We start from the raw sequence: 21,018 nt of genomic DNA, 5'->3' as shown, positions 1-21,018 counted from the left end.
AAATACACATCTTGTGAAACAATAATGAACCTTCAAATTTAAAGAGACCATTCAACAATCCGGTGCTGGCAAATGGGTATGGCTTGACCATGATGATTCTCTGTCCCTTGCGTGGGACATTAGACCTCCCCTTTTACAGAAACTTATATGTGCCGATTATGAGCCTGGCAAAGAGAGAGGATGGCAGCCATTGGGCGTGGTGGCCCACAGAGTGATGACACGTACACTTAGACTGCAGACGAGAGGCGGGGCTACCCACATGCCCAAAAGCATGGCAGCGTTCTGCGACGACTGGGCCTGGGTCACAGCTACTTCAAGGCACAGCTGCTGTATCTCTTCTCCTAAAAGACACGAGGAGAGCAAAGGTTGACGTCAGAGGGAAGGAAAAAATCAGAATAGCACACAGTCCAAACCAAAACTGAAAACCACCATTCACCACAACAGACATCACACAATTTCCATGACATTCCTATACACTTTGAATTGGGAAAACATAGAAGTTTTTTTTAAAAAAAAAATACATTTCTTTATTATTAATGTTGCAATACATATATGAAATCTTTACATAATAATATATATACGTTATATTTGTAGATTCACATTTCATTATGTACCAACATTTATCCATTTCTTATTTCTTGCCCTGTGTCTTCCTTCCACCATTGCGTGACTTCCTTGTTATTATTTTGTAACTTTATTATTGAGATAATAAAATCAGGAAATAAATAAAACTGTCTGCAGTAGAAGATCACCTCTCTTGTTGTGTGGCTGACCTGGCTCAAAAGCTAAAACAGCTTGAAACTGCTGAACAGAGCAGATCTCTGTTGCTTTGATGTATTTCTATTGCGGGGGGGGGGGTTGTTTTGTTTTTAAAGACCTATCCTCAAAGATGCTTGCTGTTCTGTAACATAATAAAATTCAATTTAAGTTGAAACCACAAAACGTAAGTGCTAAACACTGCAATGGAAGCAAAACATAATTACTGGAGCACTCTGTGCTGCATATTGGAGACATCTCACAATTGCAGTTGTTAGACACAAAGCCTTTGCAACAAATTAAGTGCTTCATAACCATACCACAAAAATGTAGTTTTACAAATAGATCTTATTCACAAAAGGAAACACAGACAGAGTCTGGTGAACTTTATTATTATTATTATATTATTATTATTATTATTATTATTATTATTAAAAAATTGCTTTTTAAACAACTTACCGAAATTTAGTCTCAGGAGAGGGGAAAGAATCGATGCCCAGTTCACAGGTGGGTACTGGTAGCTTGCTCCATTCAATGCTATGGGAGCCATAGCTGCTTTGACCAAGTGAGGCCGAATTTGTTCAGGGCCTGAAACAGAATACCAAACCACAACATGGATTTTCTGCTAGTGTGGTGGCACCTCGGCAAAACCACTTCTGACTGTTTGTAGCAGAGTTTTCCCCAGAGGCAGAGGACAAGAACAGGAGTTATACTCAAATTCACAGTCAAGAGCTTCTTTATTGCTTGACTAGTTACACAAGGATTTCTGCTACTATTATATACAAGCTATTTACATTCATTCTTTATCTCTCCAGCATGGTATAATCTCAGTGTGTCAGTGTGAGTGTGAGTGTGTGTGTGCGTGCTTTCCTCGTGCGAAAATTGCAGCCTGCAACTTCTACCCTTTATTTGCACCTCCAGCTGACACCAATCAAGTCTAGAGTGCCACTCCTACACACTAAAGAAAATTCTGGAACCTTCTTTAAAGCTTCCAGGAACTTTTATCTGTTTCTTAAAGAATGTTTTCCTAAAATGTCTCAACTAGAGTCCCCGGAAGAACAAATACTAGCAGTGGAAGTCTTTTCATGGAATTTAAACTAAATTTTACTGGGTTGTTTTTGTTTAAATTGAACCATTTTGTGCCCCCAAAACTAAAAGGAAGCACACCCTTTATTAGAATTAAGAAATGAAAAGAAGAATTATCATTGGTGCATTGAATGAATGCAACCCATCTCAACCCTCAAAATAAACAAGGACATTTAAAAAGCAATGCAGAAGTTTGGCGTACTAGAGGGATTATTCTAACATATAGTAAAACAAAAGAATACCAAATCAAATTTTTAAAAGGCTTTGATCTGTTTTTGTAAGCAATCCAAAGAAAACATTATCTTTTATAGTAGCCAACCAAAAAGAAAGCAAAAGGGGGGTATTAAGTATGGTGAGAGTTTTCCTCACAAATGTGTGTGAGCTTAGACGTTCCCAAAGAGCGCCAGTAAAAAACAATCACACACCTTAAGCTAAACAACTCAACAACTTTGGCTAACTCCCCTCTAAGAAGCTCAACGGTTCAATAAATACTGATTTCTTAATTTGGGGTTCTCAAAATAGGGGCCGTCTTATACACAGAAAAACACAGTATTCCCAATATTGACATTTGCTTTTTTACCTTTCTTCCCACTTTCGATAACAAAGTCGATGGCTGCCCTCAGGAAACTTTTCTCAGGCAGATAGCTAAAGTCTGGCGGAACTGTGAAAACAAAATTGTGCCCATCATGTCAATCTTGTGCCATGTTGTACATTCAGAAGTTGATAGGCATTTGCCTTGTGTAGCCAGCCAAACCATGGATTCACCTAGCTCAGTGTGTACAAACTGACTTCAGTGGTTCAAGATTTCAGACAGAGAACATGCTCAGTCCCACCGTGAGATGCTGGGTCTTTTGCATGTAAAATTCTTGTCCTACCACTGAGCAACAGACATTTCTCTTTCTTGGGCAGCTTCTAAAGGATGGGTGAAATTCTATTTTCCATCTGCCCACATCACCACCTTTTATCAGTGACATTTCAAAAGTAGACTAGAACCGCCACACTTTTTTGTATACACACAGAAAAGCCAATGGTGGTTGCCCCGAAGTTTGGAATTCATGTAGTGAGTTTTGCATTCTACAGTCCTAACATTAAGCCACGTGAGTCAAAACTATCCTGTCCTGAATTCTTCCATGTCTAGTCTCCTGATTGACACGGGAAGACAAATACAATGGTACCTCGGGTTACATACGCTTCAGGTTACAGACTCCACTAACCCAGAAATAGTGCTTCAGGTTAAGAACTTTGCTTCAGGATGAGAACAGAAATCGTGCTGCGGCGGCAGCAGGAGGCCCTATTAGCTAAAGTGGTGCTTCACGTTAAGAACAGTTTCAGGTTAAGAACGGATCTCCGGAACGAATTAAGTACTTAACCCGAGGTACCACTGTATACGATAGCTGCTTGAATTCACTTGAGAACTCCTGCCAAGCATTATGAACGCCATATGGTTTCAGATCACTGTAGTGATTGTATTGCAAATCCAGACTCTGTTGCTACCATCAGATGAGGACTATTCGTGCCAGTTTTAGATTCGATTTTAGACGGACCTCAACAATGGATGCCTTCAAGATGTCCAGAAATTGCAATTCACCTTAGCACCATGACGAAGTTTCAGAAGTGGATTGAAAAAGGAGGTGGTAGCATGTTATTTGGAAATGTGCTGAAACAATCCAACGACTAGTTCCTAACTCAGGTCAACTTCATTGCATCAGAATACGACCCAAGATTTTCATTTGCCAATGGACCCCCCACTTGAAAGAGCAAATTTAGCAAAAATATTTGTTCTTTTGAATGGAGGCAAACAGTCAAATCAAATCTTGGATTCATATTTGGATGCAATCAATGCAGTTTGGTGGACTTTGCAATGACATCTTCAACATCTTTACCATCTACAATAGAATTCCTTGCAAGAATGCTTACCAGATGTTCGACTGTGGGTCGCAGACACAGTGGAGAGATGCAAATGTCCCAACAGCCAGGCTGCGTTTGTCTGAAGGCCGATCACCCCAGAAAAGTTGATTATCTGAAGGTTTAACAATCACATATGAGCTGACAGTTCAATTTCCACTGCCTGAGCAGGCATTACTGAGCAACGTGTCAGTAAGATTCTAAACTTAATTTATATTTTGTATTCCCTATAACTAGAATGGGTTGGCTATACAAAGATGCAACATTCACAACCTCCTCCTCCCTTGCCATGAAGTTATTGCTGTGGCTCAACCCCACAAGGCCAGCAACTTCTGCTTTTAACAGAAGACCAAGGAGGACAAATTGCTCCCAGCTATATAATAATAATAATAATAATAATAATAATTATTATTTATACCCCGCCCATCTGGCTGAGTTTCCCCAGCCACTCTGGGCAGCTCCCAATCGAATATTAAAAACAATACAGCATTAAATATTATAAACTTCCCTAAACAGGGCTGCCTTCAGATGTCTTCTAAAAGTCATAGTTGTTTATTTCCTTGACATCTGATGGGAGAGCGTTCCACAGACGGGCACCACCACCGAGAAGGCCTTCTGCCTGGTTCCCTGTAACCTCCCCGGTAGACCGGACTGTGACAACGGGCCTAGTCCCTCTTGTCACCGCAGTGTCCCACTGGTTATTGCTGTTCCACCAGGTCTCAGTTATGCCCACTATACCAATGTCATCCTCTAAGACCAAGCACACCTGTTCAGCCATCTTGGCTTGCGTATCAATGCGAAAAGGCCAACGGAAGGCTCTCACCTGACTCAGGATTCTGATGACCTCATTAAGTTTGCTCTGAAACTGAGAAGACTGGATGGACTCAGATTTTAGCTGTCAAAGAAAAAGGAGAGATTGATGGCAGGCAAGAAACCCTCTATAAGCAACTGAAGGCAAAGCCTAACAATGAAATAATTGCTTAAGGAGCTATAGGGTGGGGAAAGGCAGGACAGGAAGACAGCGATTGACAGGTATACATACACACACCGGAGGCCACAAAGTTGGCCAATCCAATGCTGATAAGCATGACCCAGAAAATTGATCTCAGGATACTATAATTCCCATATTAACAGGTTTGATTCCCAATGGCAGGGACCACCGGATTTCTACTCATTTATACTTCATGGGGGAAATGCAAGACTTGAAGACAACCTTGCCAGAAAGGTAAAAACTGCTCTCCATCCCTGATGGGAGTTTGTGGAAGCTGTCACTGATGAGCATGCCACAAGGTTGCCAGCAACAGGTCAAGTAATTTGAACTGCCAACCTTCTGATCGGCAAGCCCAAGAGGCTCAGAGGTTTAGACCACAGCGCCACCCATGTCAATCCAATGCCCAGCTGCCATTTTACAAACAGCAATATTAGAACACCGAGAATTTTTCATCTGTTTCGAAGGGCTGTGAGGAAACGGTGCTAACATATTCAGGTTTCCATTGGCTGGGCAGGGATGTTGGCAGCGTAACGTGATTGCGGAAATTCTTCTGAAGCAAAATAACCGGCTTATAAAGTGGCCTCAAATACACTTTAAAAATAGTCATATTTCAGGCATGAATCATCGAGTATTTTACCTGTATCATGGCTCCTTCAGAACCCACCACAGCAACCAGCCCATGGATCGCTGCAAGCCTTTGCATTGTAGGAGCTCCCTGAAATTGAAACAAAACACAAATGTATCATGCAGAATGTATTTATTTTCCAGGCATTTGTGGAACATTGGTAAGTTAGTTGGTGCATAGCAGGGATCGGGAACATGTGGCCGTACAAAGGTAACTTTTTAATTACAGTAAATCTATTGCAGGAATAATCAATGTGGTGTCTTCCAGGCGTTTTGGACTACAACTCATATCACCCATGGACACTGGCCATTCTGTCTGAGGATGATGGGAATTGTTGTTGACAAGAACTGAACAGCATCGTATTTCTATCTAAGGAGTCTATTCAGACACTGAAGGACTGCTCAATACGACATGAAAGAACAGAAATATTAGAAATTTGGTCTCGCAGGTTCCAAATTCTTCCCGTCAGTTTCGCCAGTTCTGCAAAGTCCATCATTTTCATCTGCCACTCTTCTTTTGTTGGTAACTCCTGTTGTTTCCATCTTTGGGCTATTTATTATTTTTTTTATAAATGATTTTTATTGATTTTATAGTCACATTACAATGACAGGTCTGTTCTAGGATGTTCTTTCAATACATAAAGGACAGGAAGGCAGCATATGCCATGCTGGGAAACCCAGCCAGATGGGCAGGGTATACATTTATTATTATTATTATTATTATTATTATTGATGTATGAACTGAATGTTGAATGCAGGGATCTTTGGCAGACAAGGGCTATGTGGAGTGTTTCTTGAAGCCAATATGTCTGAAAGCCACTGAACTGAAAGCAAAAGCAATCTCAGCTGACCAGAAATGTTAAAATATTTTATGGCCTTTAGTTATACTATTATTATTATTATTTATTTGCTGGGGGTATGGTTTAAAGCAGCAAATAAAGCTGTTTTCCAAAATATTTACTTCTAAAGTTTGGTCACCTATGAAAATGGTGCACCCTACTCTCAGGTGATTATTGCCTGAAACTGTCAACAGCAAGAAAACACAATCCCGTACCTCTGCAAGGACAATTTTCATCCATGCAGGAAACAGCCTGTTGCCAAGGTCTTCCGCTTTGCCATGTCCGCTTGCAGACAATCCATGAACAATGTTCCCCAATGCTAAGGCAAACCCAGGCGTCTGAAACAGAACCAGAAACGTAAGCCAGGCAGGCATTTAGAAAGGCCAGTTGCAATTGTATGTATTGTGTTAAGAAAAGGGAAAAAAAACCCAACTTTTCAAGTATAGTGCTGCATGTTCTTGTTTTAACATCAGGATAGAACCAAAAGCTGCAAAAAGCACAGAGCCAAACAGTAGGTCTGTGGCAAGCTTTAATAATTATTATGTTTACTTGACAGAGATTGACTGTTTTACCCTATTCTTCTATTTGCGTGCTCATTGCAGCATTAATATAAAATGTAAGAAAGGTATTACAGCACTACCTTGGTTTTCTAACAGCTTAGTTCTCGAACATTTTGGCTCCCAAACCCAGAAGTGAGTGTTCCGATTTGCGAACTAATTTTGGAAGCCAAACATCCGACAGGGCTTCTGATTGGCTGCAGGAGCTTCCTGCAGCCAGTCAGAACCCGAGATTTGGTTTTCAAACATTATGGAAGTCGAAGGGACTTCCGGAACGGATTCCGTTTGACTTCCAAGGTACGACTGTAGATAAGGTAAATGTACCCCTGACCATTAGGTCCAGTCGTGGCCGACTCTAGGGTTGCAGCGCTCATCTCGCTTTATTGGCCGAGGGAGCCGGCGTACAGCTTCCGGGTCATGTGGCCAGCATGACTAAGCTGCTTCTGGGGAACCAGAGCAGCGCATGGAAACGCCGTTTACCTTCCCGCCAGAGTGGTACCTATTTATCTACTTGCACTTTGGCGTGCTTTTGAACTGCTAGGTTGGGAAGAGCAGCGACCGAGCAATGGGAACTCACTCTCTCACGGGGATTCAAACCGCCGACCTTCTGATTGGCAAGTCCTAGGCTCTGTGGTTTAACCCACAGTGCCACCCGCATCCCTACGACTTTAGATTGTATGCGATAAAACATACCACCCTGAACACACCCAATCTCGTCTGGTCTCAGAAGCTAAGCAGGGTCAGGCCTGGTTAGTACTTGGATGGGAGTCCACCTGGGAATACCAGATGCTGTAGGCTTTCGGGATGGGCCTTTGGTTTGATAGATGGTGGCAGAGCATGAGACTCTGATGGTTGTAGGTTTGAGCCCCATGTTGAGCAAAATATTCCTGAACTGCAGGGAGTTGGACTAGAATCAGCGGTTCTCAACCTGTGGGTCTCCAGATATTGTTGGATGACAACTCCCATCATCCCTGAGCTTTGGCCTTGCTAGCTAGGGATGATGGGAGTTGTAGTTCCACAACATCTGGGGACCCACAGGTTGAGAAAGGCTGGACTAGATGATCCTCATGGCCTCTTCCAACTCTACAAAGATTCCAATGCTATATATTGCATAAACTTTTATTTGTGAACAAATGCAAAATGCAGGCATAGGCAAACTCGGCCCTCCTGATGTTTTGGGACTACAACTCCCATCTTCCCTAGCTAACAGGACCAGTGGTCAGGGATGATGGGAACTGTAGTCCCAAAACATCTGGAGGGCCGAGTTTGCCGATGCCTGGTAAAATGGATGGCAAGCTCTCGATACAACCTGCTGATTAGTTTCTGCTAATTTCTGCAGCTTGCTCATGATCTCCTCCGCCTCCGTGGCCTCGATGATCTTAACACTAAAAGCAGAAATGCAGACACAGGCGACCGCATAGGCAAGAATCTGGATAACAGGAAGAGTAACACAGAATTTTAGAAAAGTGACGGCGAGATTGTTTTTTAATGAACGATTGAACTGCATGTGACTTGGGGTGGGAGGTTGGTAGATGTTGGAAACTGGGGAGTGTTACCTCCTGAAATGTTCTGCTTTGGTCTTCTGCATCATCCAAGTATTTGCTCAGTTTGTGCAGGGAGGCAGAGATGTCAGCCTGGCCTTCCGATGGGCTGCTGCGACACATCAGAGACAGAACGAGGCCGACACCCAAGATGCACCCGGTGCTTAAAACAGAAATAGGAGAGTTTAATAGGTCTAAAAGGTATTGGGAACCGTGCGTTAGTTATATACACAACGGGGGAATGGTTTTTCACAACTCAGGAATGCAGCCACAAAACATTTCTGACTACAAACAGTACATGAGAAATTGATATTATGGACACTTTCAGATGAGTTAATGTGAAAAGATGCACAGAACATTTAAGGGCAAGTTTACATGCTCTGTGTGTGTGTGTGTGTGGGGGGTTATATATATGTAGAAACACACAGAGTTTAGAGTTACTAAATCATGCTAAAAAGTGGGGGTCGTCATATATGGGTAGTGCCTAAGGTGGATGTTTGATTGGTTGCTGCCACGGTTGTCAGCGGCTATTGTGTGTGCTATTGGTTGTGGCATTGATTGGGTGGTGTTGATTGGCTGGTGCTCCAGCAGTTGGGCGGGTGATTGGCAGCTTCTGCTGGCGATGGGTCAGATGGGAGGCAGATTTTGTGAGCGATTTTTGGCACACCCCCCCAAAAGCTCAACAACCCTGGGTAATCCCGCCCCCCAAAAAGCTCAACAACTTTGTGCCATCTCCCATTTTCTTAAATTTGAGTCTTATAGATGGAAAAGTACGGCATTTCCCTTTCTGATGACATATCCCACATATTCACAGCAAATGTACTACCGGGGCATTTGTGAATGAACCGGCTTTTAGACAAAATGCCCACTGGCCTAACTATTTCATCGTGCAGGAGCACAAAATTACAATTGCACATTGAAAGTTCTTGCCCCACCAGAGGGCAGCAATGCATCTTAGATAGCTCTTTTGCCCATTGTCAACAGACCCCATGCAAGAGCCGTCTGAAAACCAGGGAGACATGTCTTTTCAGCAATCAGAAAATTCCTTGGGGGTTCTGGAGCTAATTGGCAGATTAAAAAACATCAATTCATTGGCCAAGGATGTTTGAAGAACTGAAAAATGTGAGCTGTTGGGAAGAAAAACCTCTAAGGGGGAACCCCTGAAACGTCCCAATGAGGACTGAGCATGCTCAGTAGGAATGAAATGCTGAGGGGTTTTTTTTTGGGGGGGGGGGGGGGAGAAACTAGGATGGGATAAGGTGGGATTGAAATAAGAGTGCTCTGGAAGAGGGCAAAGCTAAGTGACTGAGTTTGGTCCCTTTGGGTCTCAAATTTAGAATGATGCTTAAAGTTTTGGATGTCTCCTCTTAAAAAGGATCTTGTAGGTGCTGAAAAGGGCAAGTGACAGGATCAAGGGACCTTCCGGATCAGGATAAATTCAACAGGCCTTTTAGTTTAGAAAGACAGGCAACAAAGGGGAAAAGGCAACATATTATAGTGCCAACATATTATAGATTATGCCAACATATTATAGTGTGGAGAAAGGGGGTGTTTCTCTCTTAACGCTGTAGATTAGGGTCAGAGAAAATTACAGTGGTACCTCAGGTTAAGTACTTAATTCGTTCCGGAGGTCCGTTCTTAACCTGAAACTGTTCTTAACCTGAAGCACCACTTTAGCTAATGGGGCATGCCACTGCCATCGTGCCGCCGGAGCACGATTTCTGTTCTCATCCTGAAGCAAAGTTCTTAACCCGAGGTACTATTTCTGGGTTAGCGGAGTCTGTAACCTAAAGCATATGTAACCTGAAGTGTATGTAACCCGAGGCACCACTGTAAAAGCTTGTGTAAGATTACACAACACGTAATTATGCTATGGAATCTGCTGCCAGAGGACGAGGTGGAGGCCAGGGGCTGAAGGAATTAGGCAAATTCACTTGTGGCGGTGATGAAATGCTGAGCGTGGGATAGTTGTTGAACTTGGACATCCCACTGCCAAGTCAAAACAGTGGCGCCCTCCTCCCCTTTCAGAATTTCACGGAATCTACCTTGAAACGGGGCAAGAAGTTCCGAAACTAACAATATTTTCCCACCTAGGAGATGTTGCCACGCCGTGTCCATAGTAACAGAGGCTTTTATTTCTTTCCCTTCTTCCCACACTTCAAACGGGATGGGTAAGATCTTTCATCTTTCATCTCCGCACCATTGTCTCAGTCCTTCCATCTGCTCTTGCCTGGCAGGGGAAGCTAATTTGGCGAGGGCTGTGCAGGAACTCCAACTTGAAGCAGGGGGCACTGCAAAGTGACGCGGCCGACGCAGCTTCCTTTTGCCATATGCCCCTTCCACTTTGCCAGGCCAGGAGCAGAGTCGTGCCAATCCAACCCCAAACCAAGCTTTTCTTGGGTGACAGCGAGGGTTGCAGATTCCCAGTGACAAACACAAATTTAAACCCTGGGCCAAGGGAGCACAGAATCTGCATATATTTGCATGCATTTGAATGGCTGGATTCTGCTATTCTGCTCCCAGCAAGGTCCAGATTTCCAGCGAATTCTGAAGTGGCCAAAAAGCAAGATGCAATGCTTTTGTGCTGCAGTGCCAACTAGTCCCTGTTGCACCAAATAAGGCAGCCTGGTGGAACGAACACTGTTGAAAGGCAGGGAATAAGTCAAACTCAATTTCAAAGGTTTGTTTTCCCTCTGCCAGGCTTGGGCTGCCTCAGCTGGCAGTAGGCTTACTCATGAACCAAAAATAAGAGTGTCTTGCTTGAAGTACATTTCCTGATCGGTGTGCTAATGGCAAAGGGGGGGGGGGAATCATATGATAGGGAACACATTGTTTTCCTTACACTTCAGTGTGGGAAAATGTAATGGGTGAAGAAGCCCGGGGTTTGTATGGATGCAATTTCCCACATGTTGTATGGAAATAATGGCTTCCATGAAACACTTCCACTGCTGTGAAAGGCAGCGAAAGCCCTCATTTGAAGAGTCATTTTTATTGGCCCAAATTTTTGTTGTTTAGTCGTTTAGTCGTGTCCGACTCTTTGTGACCCCATGGACCAGAGCACGCCAGGCACTCCTGTCTTCCACTGCCTCCCGCAGTTTAGTCAAACTCATGCTGGTAGCTTCGAGAACACTGTCCAACCATCTCGTCCTCTGTTGTCCCCTTCTCCTTGTGCCCTCCATCTTTCCCAACATCAGGGTCTTGCCCAGGGAGTCTTCTCTTCTCATGATGTGGCCAAAGTATTGCAGTCTCAACTTCAGGATCTGTCCTTCCAGTGAGCACTCAGGGCTGATTTCCTTCAGAATGGAGAGGTTTGATCTTCTTGCAGTCCATGGGACTCTCAAGAGTCTCCTCCAGCACTAGAATTCAAAAGCATCCATTCTTCGGCGATCAGCCTTCTTTATGGTCCAGCTCTCACCTCCATACATCACTACTAGGAAAACCATGGCTTTAACTATAACGGACCTTTGTTGGCCCAAATAAATATATCCAATTCCCTTAAATGCAAGGACCAGTGCCTGAACTCCAGAGTGTGTGACTGCGCTTGCTTGCCTGCCTGTCAGTCAGAGTTGCTTCACAAACCATAGTTTTAACAGGTACTTATTAGAGCTCACCTTGCAATATTTGGGGCAGATATACATACTTGTTTCACTGCACATGTACCCTGAAAATGCATGCACATGTGGCTGAAATTGAAACATGTATACAAAGAAAAGCAATTACATTAAAACAAAAACAGACCAAAACAATAGGAGGGTGCAAAAGTCCCAATATTCACATTAAAAATGCACAAATGCAGATTTAATCTGTTTTTGAGGATGCTCTCTGTGTTTCAACCTGTTTTTTTAGGGTTCCAAGATGCTCTGTGTTTTCCCTTTCACTATTGGTGGGAATCTGCAACCTCTTTCCATTTTAGCCAAAGCGGATGAATCGCAGGGATTTGAACTGCCGACCTTCTCAGCGGTAAGTCCTAGGCTCTGTGGTTTAACCCACAGCGCCACCTGCGTCCCTCTTTACTTAGAGTAGACCCACTGAAATTAATGAACACAGGTAAGTTAGGTCCATTCATTTCAGTGGGGCTACTATGAGTAAGGGAAGGGACATGGGTGGCACTGTGGGTTAAACCACAGAGCCTAGGACTTGCCAATCAGAAGGTCGGTGGTTCAAATCCCCGCGATGGGGTGAGCGCCCATTGCTCGGTCCCTGCTCCTGCCAACCTAGCAGCTCGAAAGGACGTCAAAGTGCAAGTAGATAAATAGGTACCACTCCGGCGGGAAGGTAAACAGCGTTTCCGTGCACTGCTCTGGTTTGCCAGAAGCAGCTTGGTCATGCTGGCCACATGACCTGAAAGCTGTACGCCGGCCAATAAAGCGAGATGAGTGCCGCAACTCCAGAGTTGGTCACGACTAGACCTAATGGTCAGGGGTCGCTTTACCTTTACTATGAGTAAGACACAAACGCCAGCCTTGGTGCCCACCGAAAGCTGCGCTCCGTGGCCCGAGTCCAACACTAACCCCTATAGTACTGCACAACGCATCCAGTCAAAATGCAGGCAACTGTACAACACACTTACTTGTACTCCAGGCTTGTGTCAAAGCAGCAGCCCTCGAGGGCATCCAAGGCCTTCAGCAACAGCAGATCCATTTGTTTTCCAGAGACATCACTGGATCAAACCAAAAGAGGAAGAAAATACTTGTGTGATACTAATATGACACTCTGCTGCATTTCCTTTTGCTTTCCTTCACGGCAATCTGTAAGTGGCAATTATTAAGGCGCGTTCATCCAATGACAGCCACTGGGCTACTAGGATTAATAGTAATAGTAATAATAATAAAAAAATATTTTTTTATTTATACCCTGCTCTTCCCAGTTCAAAAACCAGGCTCAGGGCGGCTTACAACAAATTTAAACACTTAATCGTAAAAGCAGCATAAAATACACTATAAAAACATGAATAACAATAAAATTCAAAGTTCAAAAATCAATTTAGGGGAAATCCATCTAATAAGTATTAGATACTCCCCAGGGCGAGCTGGCTGAATTGGTCCTACTTGGGCCAGCGAGGAGGCCAGGGGAGAATTAGCTGTGGGGTGTCAGAGTGGGTAATCTTCATAAAAGGGGAGGGGGAGGGAGGATAAGGGAAATAAAAGATCAGGCTGAATTCAAATTAAAGGCCAGGTGGAATAGCTCTGTCTTACAGGCCCGACAGAAGGAGGTTAAATCCTGAAGGGCCCTGCTCTCATGGAACAGAGCATTCCACCAGGTCGGAGCCATCACTGAAAAGGCTCTGGCCCTGGTGGAGGATTGATTGACATATCCTTCTATTGTTGTTGTTGAGTTGCTTAGTCGTGTCCGACTCTTCATGACCCCCTGGACCAGAGCACACCAGGCACTCCTGTCTTCCGCTGCCTCCCGCAGTTAGGGTATCCTTCTATACCCCAGCCCAATTCACACACTGAATGCGGATGCAAGTCACAGGATGGATGTAAGCAGCCAATGGGAACGGCAACCTCACTGAAGGGGCTAAACTTTGCAGGGCTAGTTCATGCCTCTTTAACTTTGGCCCTGCATCTCGGTTAGGAGAGAAAGGTTCATTGCCTTCTGTTTTCTATACTGGGATGAATTTGGAAACACAACGTCCTGATTTGCGTCTGCTTTTTAAGAGAGAGGCTTGAGACAAGCGCTGGAATTAATAATAATAATAATAATAATAATAATAATAATAATAATAATTTTTTATTTATACTCCGCCCATCTGGCTGGGTTTCCCCAGCCACTCTGGGCGGCTTCCAATAGAACACTAAAACGCAACCAATGCTTTTTTGGGGTGAGGTGTGGGGGTGGTGGAAACCAGGTATCTTAGGGTGAAATCACCTGAAGGTTTGGGGTGGTATCCAACTAACTAATTCCCTCATGGCAAAAATTTCCACTTGGGAAACAGAACTTTCCCTGTTTGCTCCTGCCACGTGCATCCAACACTCTCTCTAGCAGAGTTAGTGGAAGACTCAGAGCACATTTTGCGGGTCAGTGGGGCGGGGGGGGAGGAGTAGCATTAACAAATTAATTCTATGTGTTTTAGAGAAACAACACAAAGAGGAAGAAGATGGGAGGTCAAGGAAACCAAGAGATAACAAAATCGTCTTGCAGAGCACCTTGGGAGTCGTTAAGTGCAGAAATCTAAATATGTTGCTCTGCATAATTTAAATGTCTCACAAGGGAAGGGGGTGGGGGTGGGGAGTTATTTACACACCTGCTATACAAGGTAATCCATACCTGACTTTCTCTTCACATAATCGCGAGACAAACATCCCCAAAGCAAGGCCCATGTGAATTTGAACAGCCTGAGACTCATCTGCATTTGGTTTCCCAGGTAACATGGCAACCAGCAAATTCAGGACTTCCTCAACCTTTTCCTTGTAGGATGCAATAAAAACCGGCACCAAGAGAGACAAAGCCGTCGCTGCACAGGAACGGGCAATAACACTAGCAGTGTTTTCACCAGAGTAGGATTTCTGGAGACAAAACAAAAACCCCCAAAGTTATTGACTTTGCCCTTTACGTCGTTAGGAAATCTTAAAAAGAAACAAAACTGTATTTGCACTTCATCTGGCAACAGAATTATCCAAGGCTATGTTTACTACTGTTTTGTTTTTTAGCAAATAATATGCTTTTTACAGAGAAAAGACATTCAAATCTGCACTTGGAAAAACAGATGGGACTGTATGACCCTGTTCCTTATATAGATATATAATTGCGAATGTTAATTAATTCCGTAATTACAGCTTTATTGGAATTTCCCATGAAATGATTCACCGATAGCAGGGACTGAAATATTTGCAAATCTCACAGAATCGTCTAAAATGCAAGGAGATTAAAGCTTGTTGAAAATCATTTATTCTTAAAATTGTAAACCCTTCCAGCAACTCCCCTGAACTCAAGGCAATTCACAACAAATAAAACACAGTTTTTAAATACATAACTTGCTTTTCAAAACTTAGATGCAGCAGAGTGCTGAAATTTGAAAACCCACATTACAGCACAGCTGGCGGCAGCCCAACTGTAAGGTAAAAGGTAAAAAGGTAAAGGACCCCTTGACGGTTAAGTCCCGTCAAAGGCGACTATGGGGTTGTGGCGTTCATTTTGTTTTCAGGGGTTTGTCCACAGACAGCTTTCCGGTTCATGTGGCCAGCAGGACTAAACTGCTTCTGCCGCAATGGGACACCGTGACGAGTGCCAGAGCGCATGGAAACGCCGTTTACCTTCCCACCACAGCAGTACCTATTTATCTATTTGCACTGGTGTGCTTTTGAACTTGTAGGTTGGCAGGAGCTGGGAAAGAGCAGCAGGAGCTCACCCTGTCACGGGGATTCGAACCGCCGACCTTCTAATCAGCAAGCCCAAAAGGCTCTGTGGTTTAGACCACAGCCACCCACGTCCGCAACTACCGTATTTTTCGCGCTATAAGACGCATCCGGCCATAAGACGCACCTAGTTTTAGAGGAGGAGAACAAGAAAAAAAATATTCTCTCCCTCTCTGTGCAGCGCCCCTTCAGCGAAGCGGCAGGAGAAATGGAAGGGGCTCCATTTCTCCTCCAGCTTTGCTGAAGGGGCGCTGCGCAGCTTTCCCTCTCTGCGCAGCGCCTCTTCAGCACCGAAGCTGCACACCAATCCCTCTCGCTCTCCTGGCTTCAAGGATAGCTGCCCAGCCTGCATTCGCTCCATAAGACGCACACACATTTCCTCTCACTTTTTAGGAGGGGGAAAGTGCATCTTATAGAGTGAAAAATATGGTATATCTGTGGCCAGGAAGCCTATACTGACAGCTCTTTCGCAAAAACCTGCAATTGAGCCACTTGCATGGCCTCCAATGAACAGAAACACTTTGAGATTTGCACTTCTCCCAAGTTTGGTGAGGCACTTCTCCTGCCAAATAACGTGTACAAACATTCATATACAGGGGAACCTGGGTTTTCAAACAGCTTATCTCCTGAACAGCTTGGAACTTGAATGCTGCAAACCTGTGTTCCGGTTTGCGAACTTTGTTTCGAAAGTGGAACGTGCTCCATTTTGAGTCCTGAGCTTTCGTTTTTACAGTTGCACTGCTAATTTGTGTCCCCCCATTGTAATTCAAGTCTTCTGTTTCTGATTGCAGTGTTCTGAGGTGGTATTTGGAGCTTATATTTGGTGCTTTTGTTTTTGCTATTTATTTAGCGTTTTTTGTTTTTGAGGCTCTTTCAGTTAATTTGTTTTTTTGTGACTGTGTGGAACCCGGTTCAACTACTGATTGATTGTGTGACTGCGGAAATGGATAAAAGCCCCCCATCCAAACAATGACTATCATCAGTGAAGGTAAGGAGGGGGGAAAAAACTTTTTTTAATCGTCTACGGTACTGTCTTACTTATTTTATAGTACAGTACATTGATTAGTATTAGGGACGCGGGTGGCGCTGTGGGTAAAACCTCAGTGCCTAGGACTTGCTGATCGTAAGGTCGGTGGTTCGAATTCCCGCGGCGGGGTGAGCTCCCGTCGTTCGGTCCCAGCTCCTGCCCACCTAGCAGTTCGAAAACACCCCTAAGTGCAAGTAGATAAAGAGGTACCGCTTTATAGCGGGAAGGTAAACAGAGTTTACGTGTGCGGCGTTGGTGCTGGCTCGCCAGCTGCAGCTTTGTCACGCTGGCCACGTGACCCGGAAGTGTCTCCGGACAGCGCTGGCCCCCGGCCTCTTAAGCGAGATGAGTGCGCAGCCCTAGAGTCGGAGACGACTGGCCCGTACGGGCAGGGGTACCTTTACCTTTTACTACATTGATTATTGCTTTCATTTTATGGATCAATGGCCTCGTTAGAGAGTAAAATTGATGTTAAATTGCTGTTTCAGGGTTGTTTTTAAAAGTCTGGAATGGATTAATCCATTTTGCATGGCTTTATATGGGAAAGCGCGCCTTGGTTTTGGAACGCTTTGGTTTTGGAACGGACTTCAGGAATGGATTAAGTTTGAGAACCAAGGTACCACTGTACTAAGATAAGGTGTGCGTAAAAATGCATATGCTGATGAAAATAACAGAAAAATGCCTTGTATTATTTTGCAAAAAGAGGTGCATGTTAGGCAAAATTGCATACAAATGAGAAGAAATTTACACTGAAGTGTGGATAAATTTCCACGAGAACTTTAAAAAAAGATGCAAGCTGAACTTAAGGTTGGAAACATTAGAAATGGAGAGAAACCAAAGTTTGCCCATTCCTAGTGGAACATTCCCTCGCTGCTGTGTCATACCCTCCAACAATTCTCGGATGAAAATGAGGGATGTGTTATGGAGATTATGCAGTGAGCTCCGTTTTCCTCCCATTCAGACTTTAAGGGGAAACAGAGAGTGTGTTCCATGCTTGGTTCCACATACCAGAGATGATAACAGATCCAGATCTATTCATTCCCCATTCCTAAAAACGTACAGGTCTGATCATTTCAGCCTTTACTGGTAAAATAGACTTGGGCCTACCTGATAGAACCACGGGAAGACTCGGCCCTTGGGGCGATAGTGACTGTCGATGATGCTAAGAAGGGTGTCTATCACCATGCAGATCCAATGGTTTGTCAGAAGAAAGTCCACCTCGGTCTGAAGCGACAGAAAGACTGTGAGCACTTGCAAGACCAATTAAATATTTGCCACCACCTCTGTTTAGCTTGAATAGGTGATTCAGGAAAGGCAGACATACGTGCTCAGCCCGAGAAACCTTTTGCTATCTAAAACAAGAGCAATTCTTAAAGCTAGAAATTGCATCTGTATAAAAGGTACACACACATACACAAAAAATATTAATAATTTAATAATAATTTATTATTTAGACCCCGCCCATCTGGCCAGGCTTCCCCAGCCACTCTGGGAAGCTCCCAACAAAATATTAAAATACAGTAATGCATCAAACATTAAGAACTTCCCTGAACACAAATAAATAAATAAAAGTTCCAAAAGGAGATGCGTTCGAACAGCAATAGAGAGCATCACCCGTGATCATGGGAGTTATAGTCCAACATATAACTCCTCCACCTTCATTTCTCAGCACCAAAGAGGTGTAAACGTCAGAAATTCTGTTCGAAAGAGATTCACAGAACAATCTGAATGATGTTGCTGAGAAACAAGTCCCACTCTTGTCAGTGTGACGTACTTCCAGATAAAAAAATATTTAAGACTGCCATTTTAACTGAACAAAATGTTTTTTTCATTGATTAGCCTGCCAAGTTTTGGGTGGAATTCAACTAAGTTTTCTTCAAAGCAGACCTATTTAAATGAATGGACGAACTTAAGTTCCTTTCATTCCAGTGAGTCTACTCTGGGTACAACTTAATTGAATGCCAGCCTTTGTTCCCCAAAAAGTCAACTGACTGCTTCCAATGAGATTTCATACAAATAAATTTTGAGCAGAAACATCTGAAATGGTAAAGGTAAACACTTCTCATTAGGGATGAAATTTCCCAAAAATCTCCCTGTTGAGTTTATCCATACAGATCTGTTCTGATTCCTGTCTAACTCCCTGATGTTGATGAGAAACTGTTTTACCAGTTCTGCTAATAACACAAACAATTATCACATATTTTATGTATTTTTATATCCATATTTTATGCACATATATGCCAGGTTTCTTCAAATAACCAGCACAGAAACAGTAAGGAATATAAAAAATGCTTCTGTATTAATACTTACACAAGTATGTTGCAGAAATATGAGGGAGGTTTTTCCCCCCACTCGTAATTTTGCATATAGTTAGTCAGGTTTTTTTAGAAAAGAAAAACTAACAGTGCACAAGTGTCTCAGGCATCAATGGGTACTTGATCTGTTCAACACAGATAAAATATTATCAGGTGAGAACCGCCAGATTCCAGGTAGAGATTCCTTTAAAAGGTGTACCTCCTCCTCGGCGCTATTTCAAGCGCACTCATTGAACATCATGACAAAGCAGTCAAATCGTTTGAACTCACATTGAATTGTTCTTCGCTGTCTGAAGAAAGCCCTTTCTCGTGCTTGGCTACTGCAACTGCAAGGCCTGTTAAGGCTAGAATACAATTCCCCTTGACCACTGGACTTTCCCTGTTGGAAATGATTGAATCGGTGGTGAAAAACAAACAGAAACACAAGGGGTGGGATGGAAATGATCACATAGCTCTGAATTTAAGAAGGTTGCATGTCCAAATTAAAGGGTAATGGACAGTTTCACGAAATATACAGTAATACCTTAGGTTACAGACGCTTCGGTTTGTGCGATTTTGGGTTGCGCACCACGTTGAACCCGGAATTACTGGAACGGGAGACTTCTGGGTTTCGGCGCTTGCGCATGCGCAGGAGTGCTAAATCATGCTTTGCACATGCGCAGAAGCGCTGAATCGCAACCCGCACATGCGCAGACACGTGGGTTGTGGGTTGCAAACGCTGCGGGTTGCGAACGTGCCTCCCGCACGGATCAGGTTCGCAACCCGAGTGTTCACTGTACTCTAAATTTGGTACTGCGACTTAACAAGAATGAATGTTTTGCCTGAATTATTAAGTTCTGTGAGACTCAAAAACATGCGAGAACAAGCATTATTTTGTGTTTGTTAGTCATGAAGTGGAACATTCATGAATACACTTTCATAGAGAGATGGATTCTATGAACACTTTTCTAAAGGCAAGCTTTTCACAGGGCAGCGGGGAGCAACGCTTTTTGTGAAGGGCACCCTGATTTGGATTAGCCCTGGAAGAAGAAGAAAAGCTGGGAAAATGGTCTTTTTCCCTTGAGTTCACAGGACCTAAACTCAGAAGGAAGTCTTCAAGTGCCCATCACCTTCAGAAGATGCTGTGTAACAAGACAGGAAGGGACAACCCAAAGTAGGCAGCCCCAGTGGCATAGCATGGGTAGCCCCATAGGGGCGGTTGCCCCAGGTGCAAAATTGTTAGGGGGTGCAAAATTTCAACAGCCGGTGCTGCCTCAATACAACTGTGCGCTTCCATCTCTGGACTCCGTTGAAAACAGCTCTTCCACGCAAACCAGGAAGTGAGTGACCTCTTCTCATCTCGGTAGCTACAATCTCCTGGGTGATGTGGACGCCGTTGGGCAGTTTAATGCACATGCGTTAGCCTCCCACCCACCTCTGTGTGGGCCCGGGGGCTAGCAACCCATGATACACCACTGGAGGACCATAATACTCCCCACCGTGTAAGAAAGAGCACCCCACATAAATAAATATCTTACTTGGAAGCGCCCTTGATCACATCCGTCAGCATATCTCTGACCCTGTTGAAGAAGGTGGCAATGAAAGAAGTGGCATTAGCTTTGAAGCGAAGTTTGAGCAGATGACACAGTCGCATCAATTAAATAAAAAGAGTAGCTCATTCACAAGCCCTCGAGCAGCTCCTGAGATTACACTCTAAATTTATTTTATCTGGTAGTATTTAGCGGTGTGTCTGTTTAAACAAAACTCAGAAACCTCAACACTCTACTTGCACTATGAACAGGTATATTAACATAATAAATATTCTGGTTTTTTTATGCACCGCTTAAAATTAAATTATTTTAATTGTGCCCCTGGGACCATATAACACCGGTCCCGAAAGATCTACATTGGCTCCCAGGATGTTTCCGAGCACAATTCAAAGTGTCGGTGCTGACCTTGAAAGCCCTAAATGGCCTCAGCCCAGTAGACCTGAAGGAGCGTCTCCACCCGCATCGATCTGCCTGGATACTGAGGTCCAGC

At 43.8% G+C, this 21,018-nt stretch overlaps 1 protein-coding gene across 3 annotated transcripts in view; it reads right to left on the bottom strand.

Annotated features, from left to right (window-relative positions):
- FOCAD (focadhesin) overlaps window positions 1-21,018 on the bottom strand; it is a 128,256-nt gene that overhangs the window by 12,948 nt on the left and 94,290 nt on the right. For all 3 annotated transcript variants that reach the window (XM_079959109.1, XM_079959108.1, XM_079959107.1), the window contains exons 24-37: window positions 20,517-20,558; window positions 19,270-19,378; window positions 17,792-17,908; window positions 14,570-14,808; window positions 12,870-12,959; window positions 8,315-8,462; window positions 8,068-8,187; window positions 6,417-6,539; window positions 5,376-5,453; window positions 4,571-4,642; window positions 3,760-3,862; window positions 2,423-2,503; window positions 1,216-1,344; window positions 226-341 (exon numbers count right to left, since the gene is read on the bottom strand). In XM_079959109.1, the coding sequence (XP_079815235.1) occupies window positions 226-341; window positions 1,216-1,344; window positions 2,423-2,503; window positions 3,760-3,862; window positions 4,571-4,642; window positions 5,376-5,453; window positions 6,417-6,539; window positions 8,068-8,187; window positions 8,315-8,462; window positions 12,870-12,959; window positions 14,570-14,808; window positions 17,792-17,908; window positions 19,270-19,378; window positions 20,517-20,558 (1,567 nt within the window). The remainder of the gene's footprint in view (window positions 1-225; window positions 342-1,215; window positions 1,345-2,422; window positions 2,504-3,759; window positions 3,863-4,570; window positions 4,643-5,375; window positions 5,454-6,416; window positions 6,540-8,067; window positions 8,188-8,314; window positions 8,463-12,869; window positions 12,960-14,569; window positions 14,809-17,791; window positions 17,909-19,269; window positions 19,379-20,516; window positions 20,559-21,018) is intronic.

The sequence above is a fragment of the Podarcis cretensis genome (genome assembly GCF_951804945.1).
Source record: "Podarcis cretensis genome assembly, chromosome: 17".
Taxonomy (NCBI): Eukaryota; Metazoa; Chordata; class Lepidosauria; order Squamata; family Lacertidae; genus Podarcis; species Podarcis cretensis.
The sequence above is the reverse complement of the archived record's forward strand: the minus strand, read 5'-3'. Positions and strand labels throughout refer to the sequence as shown.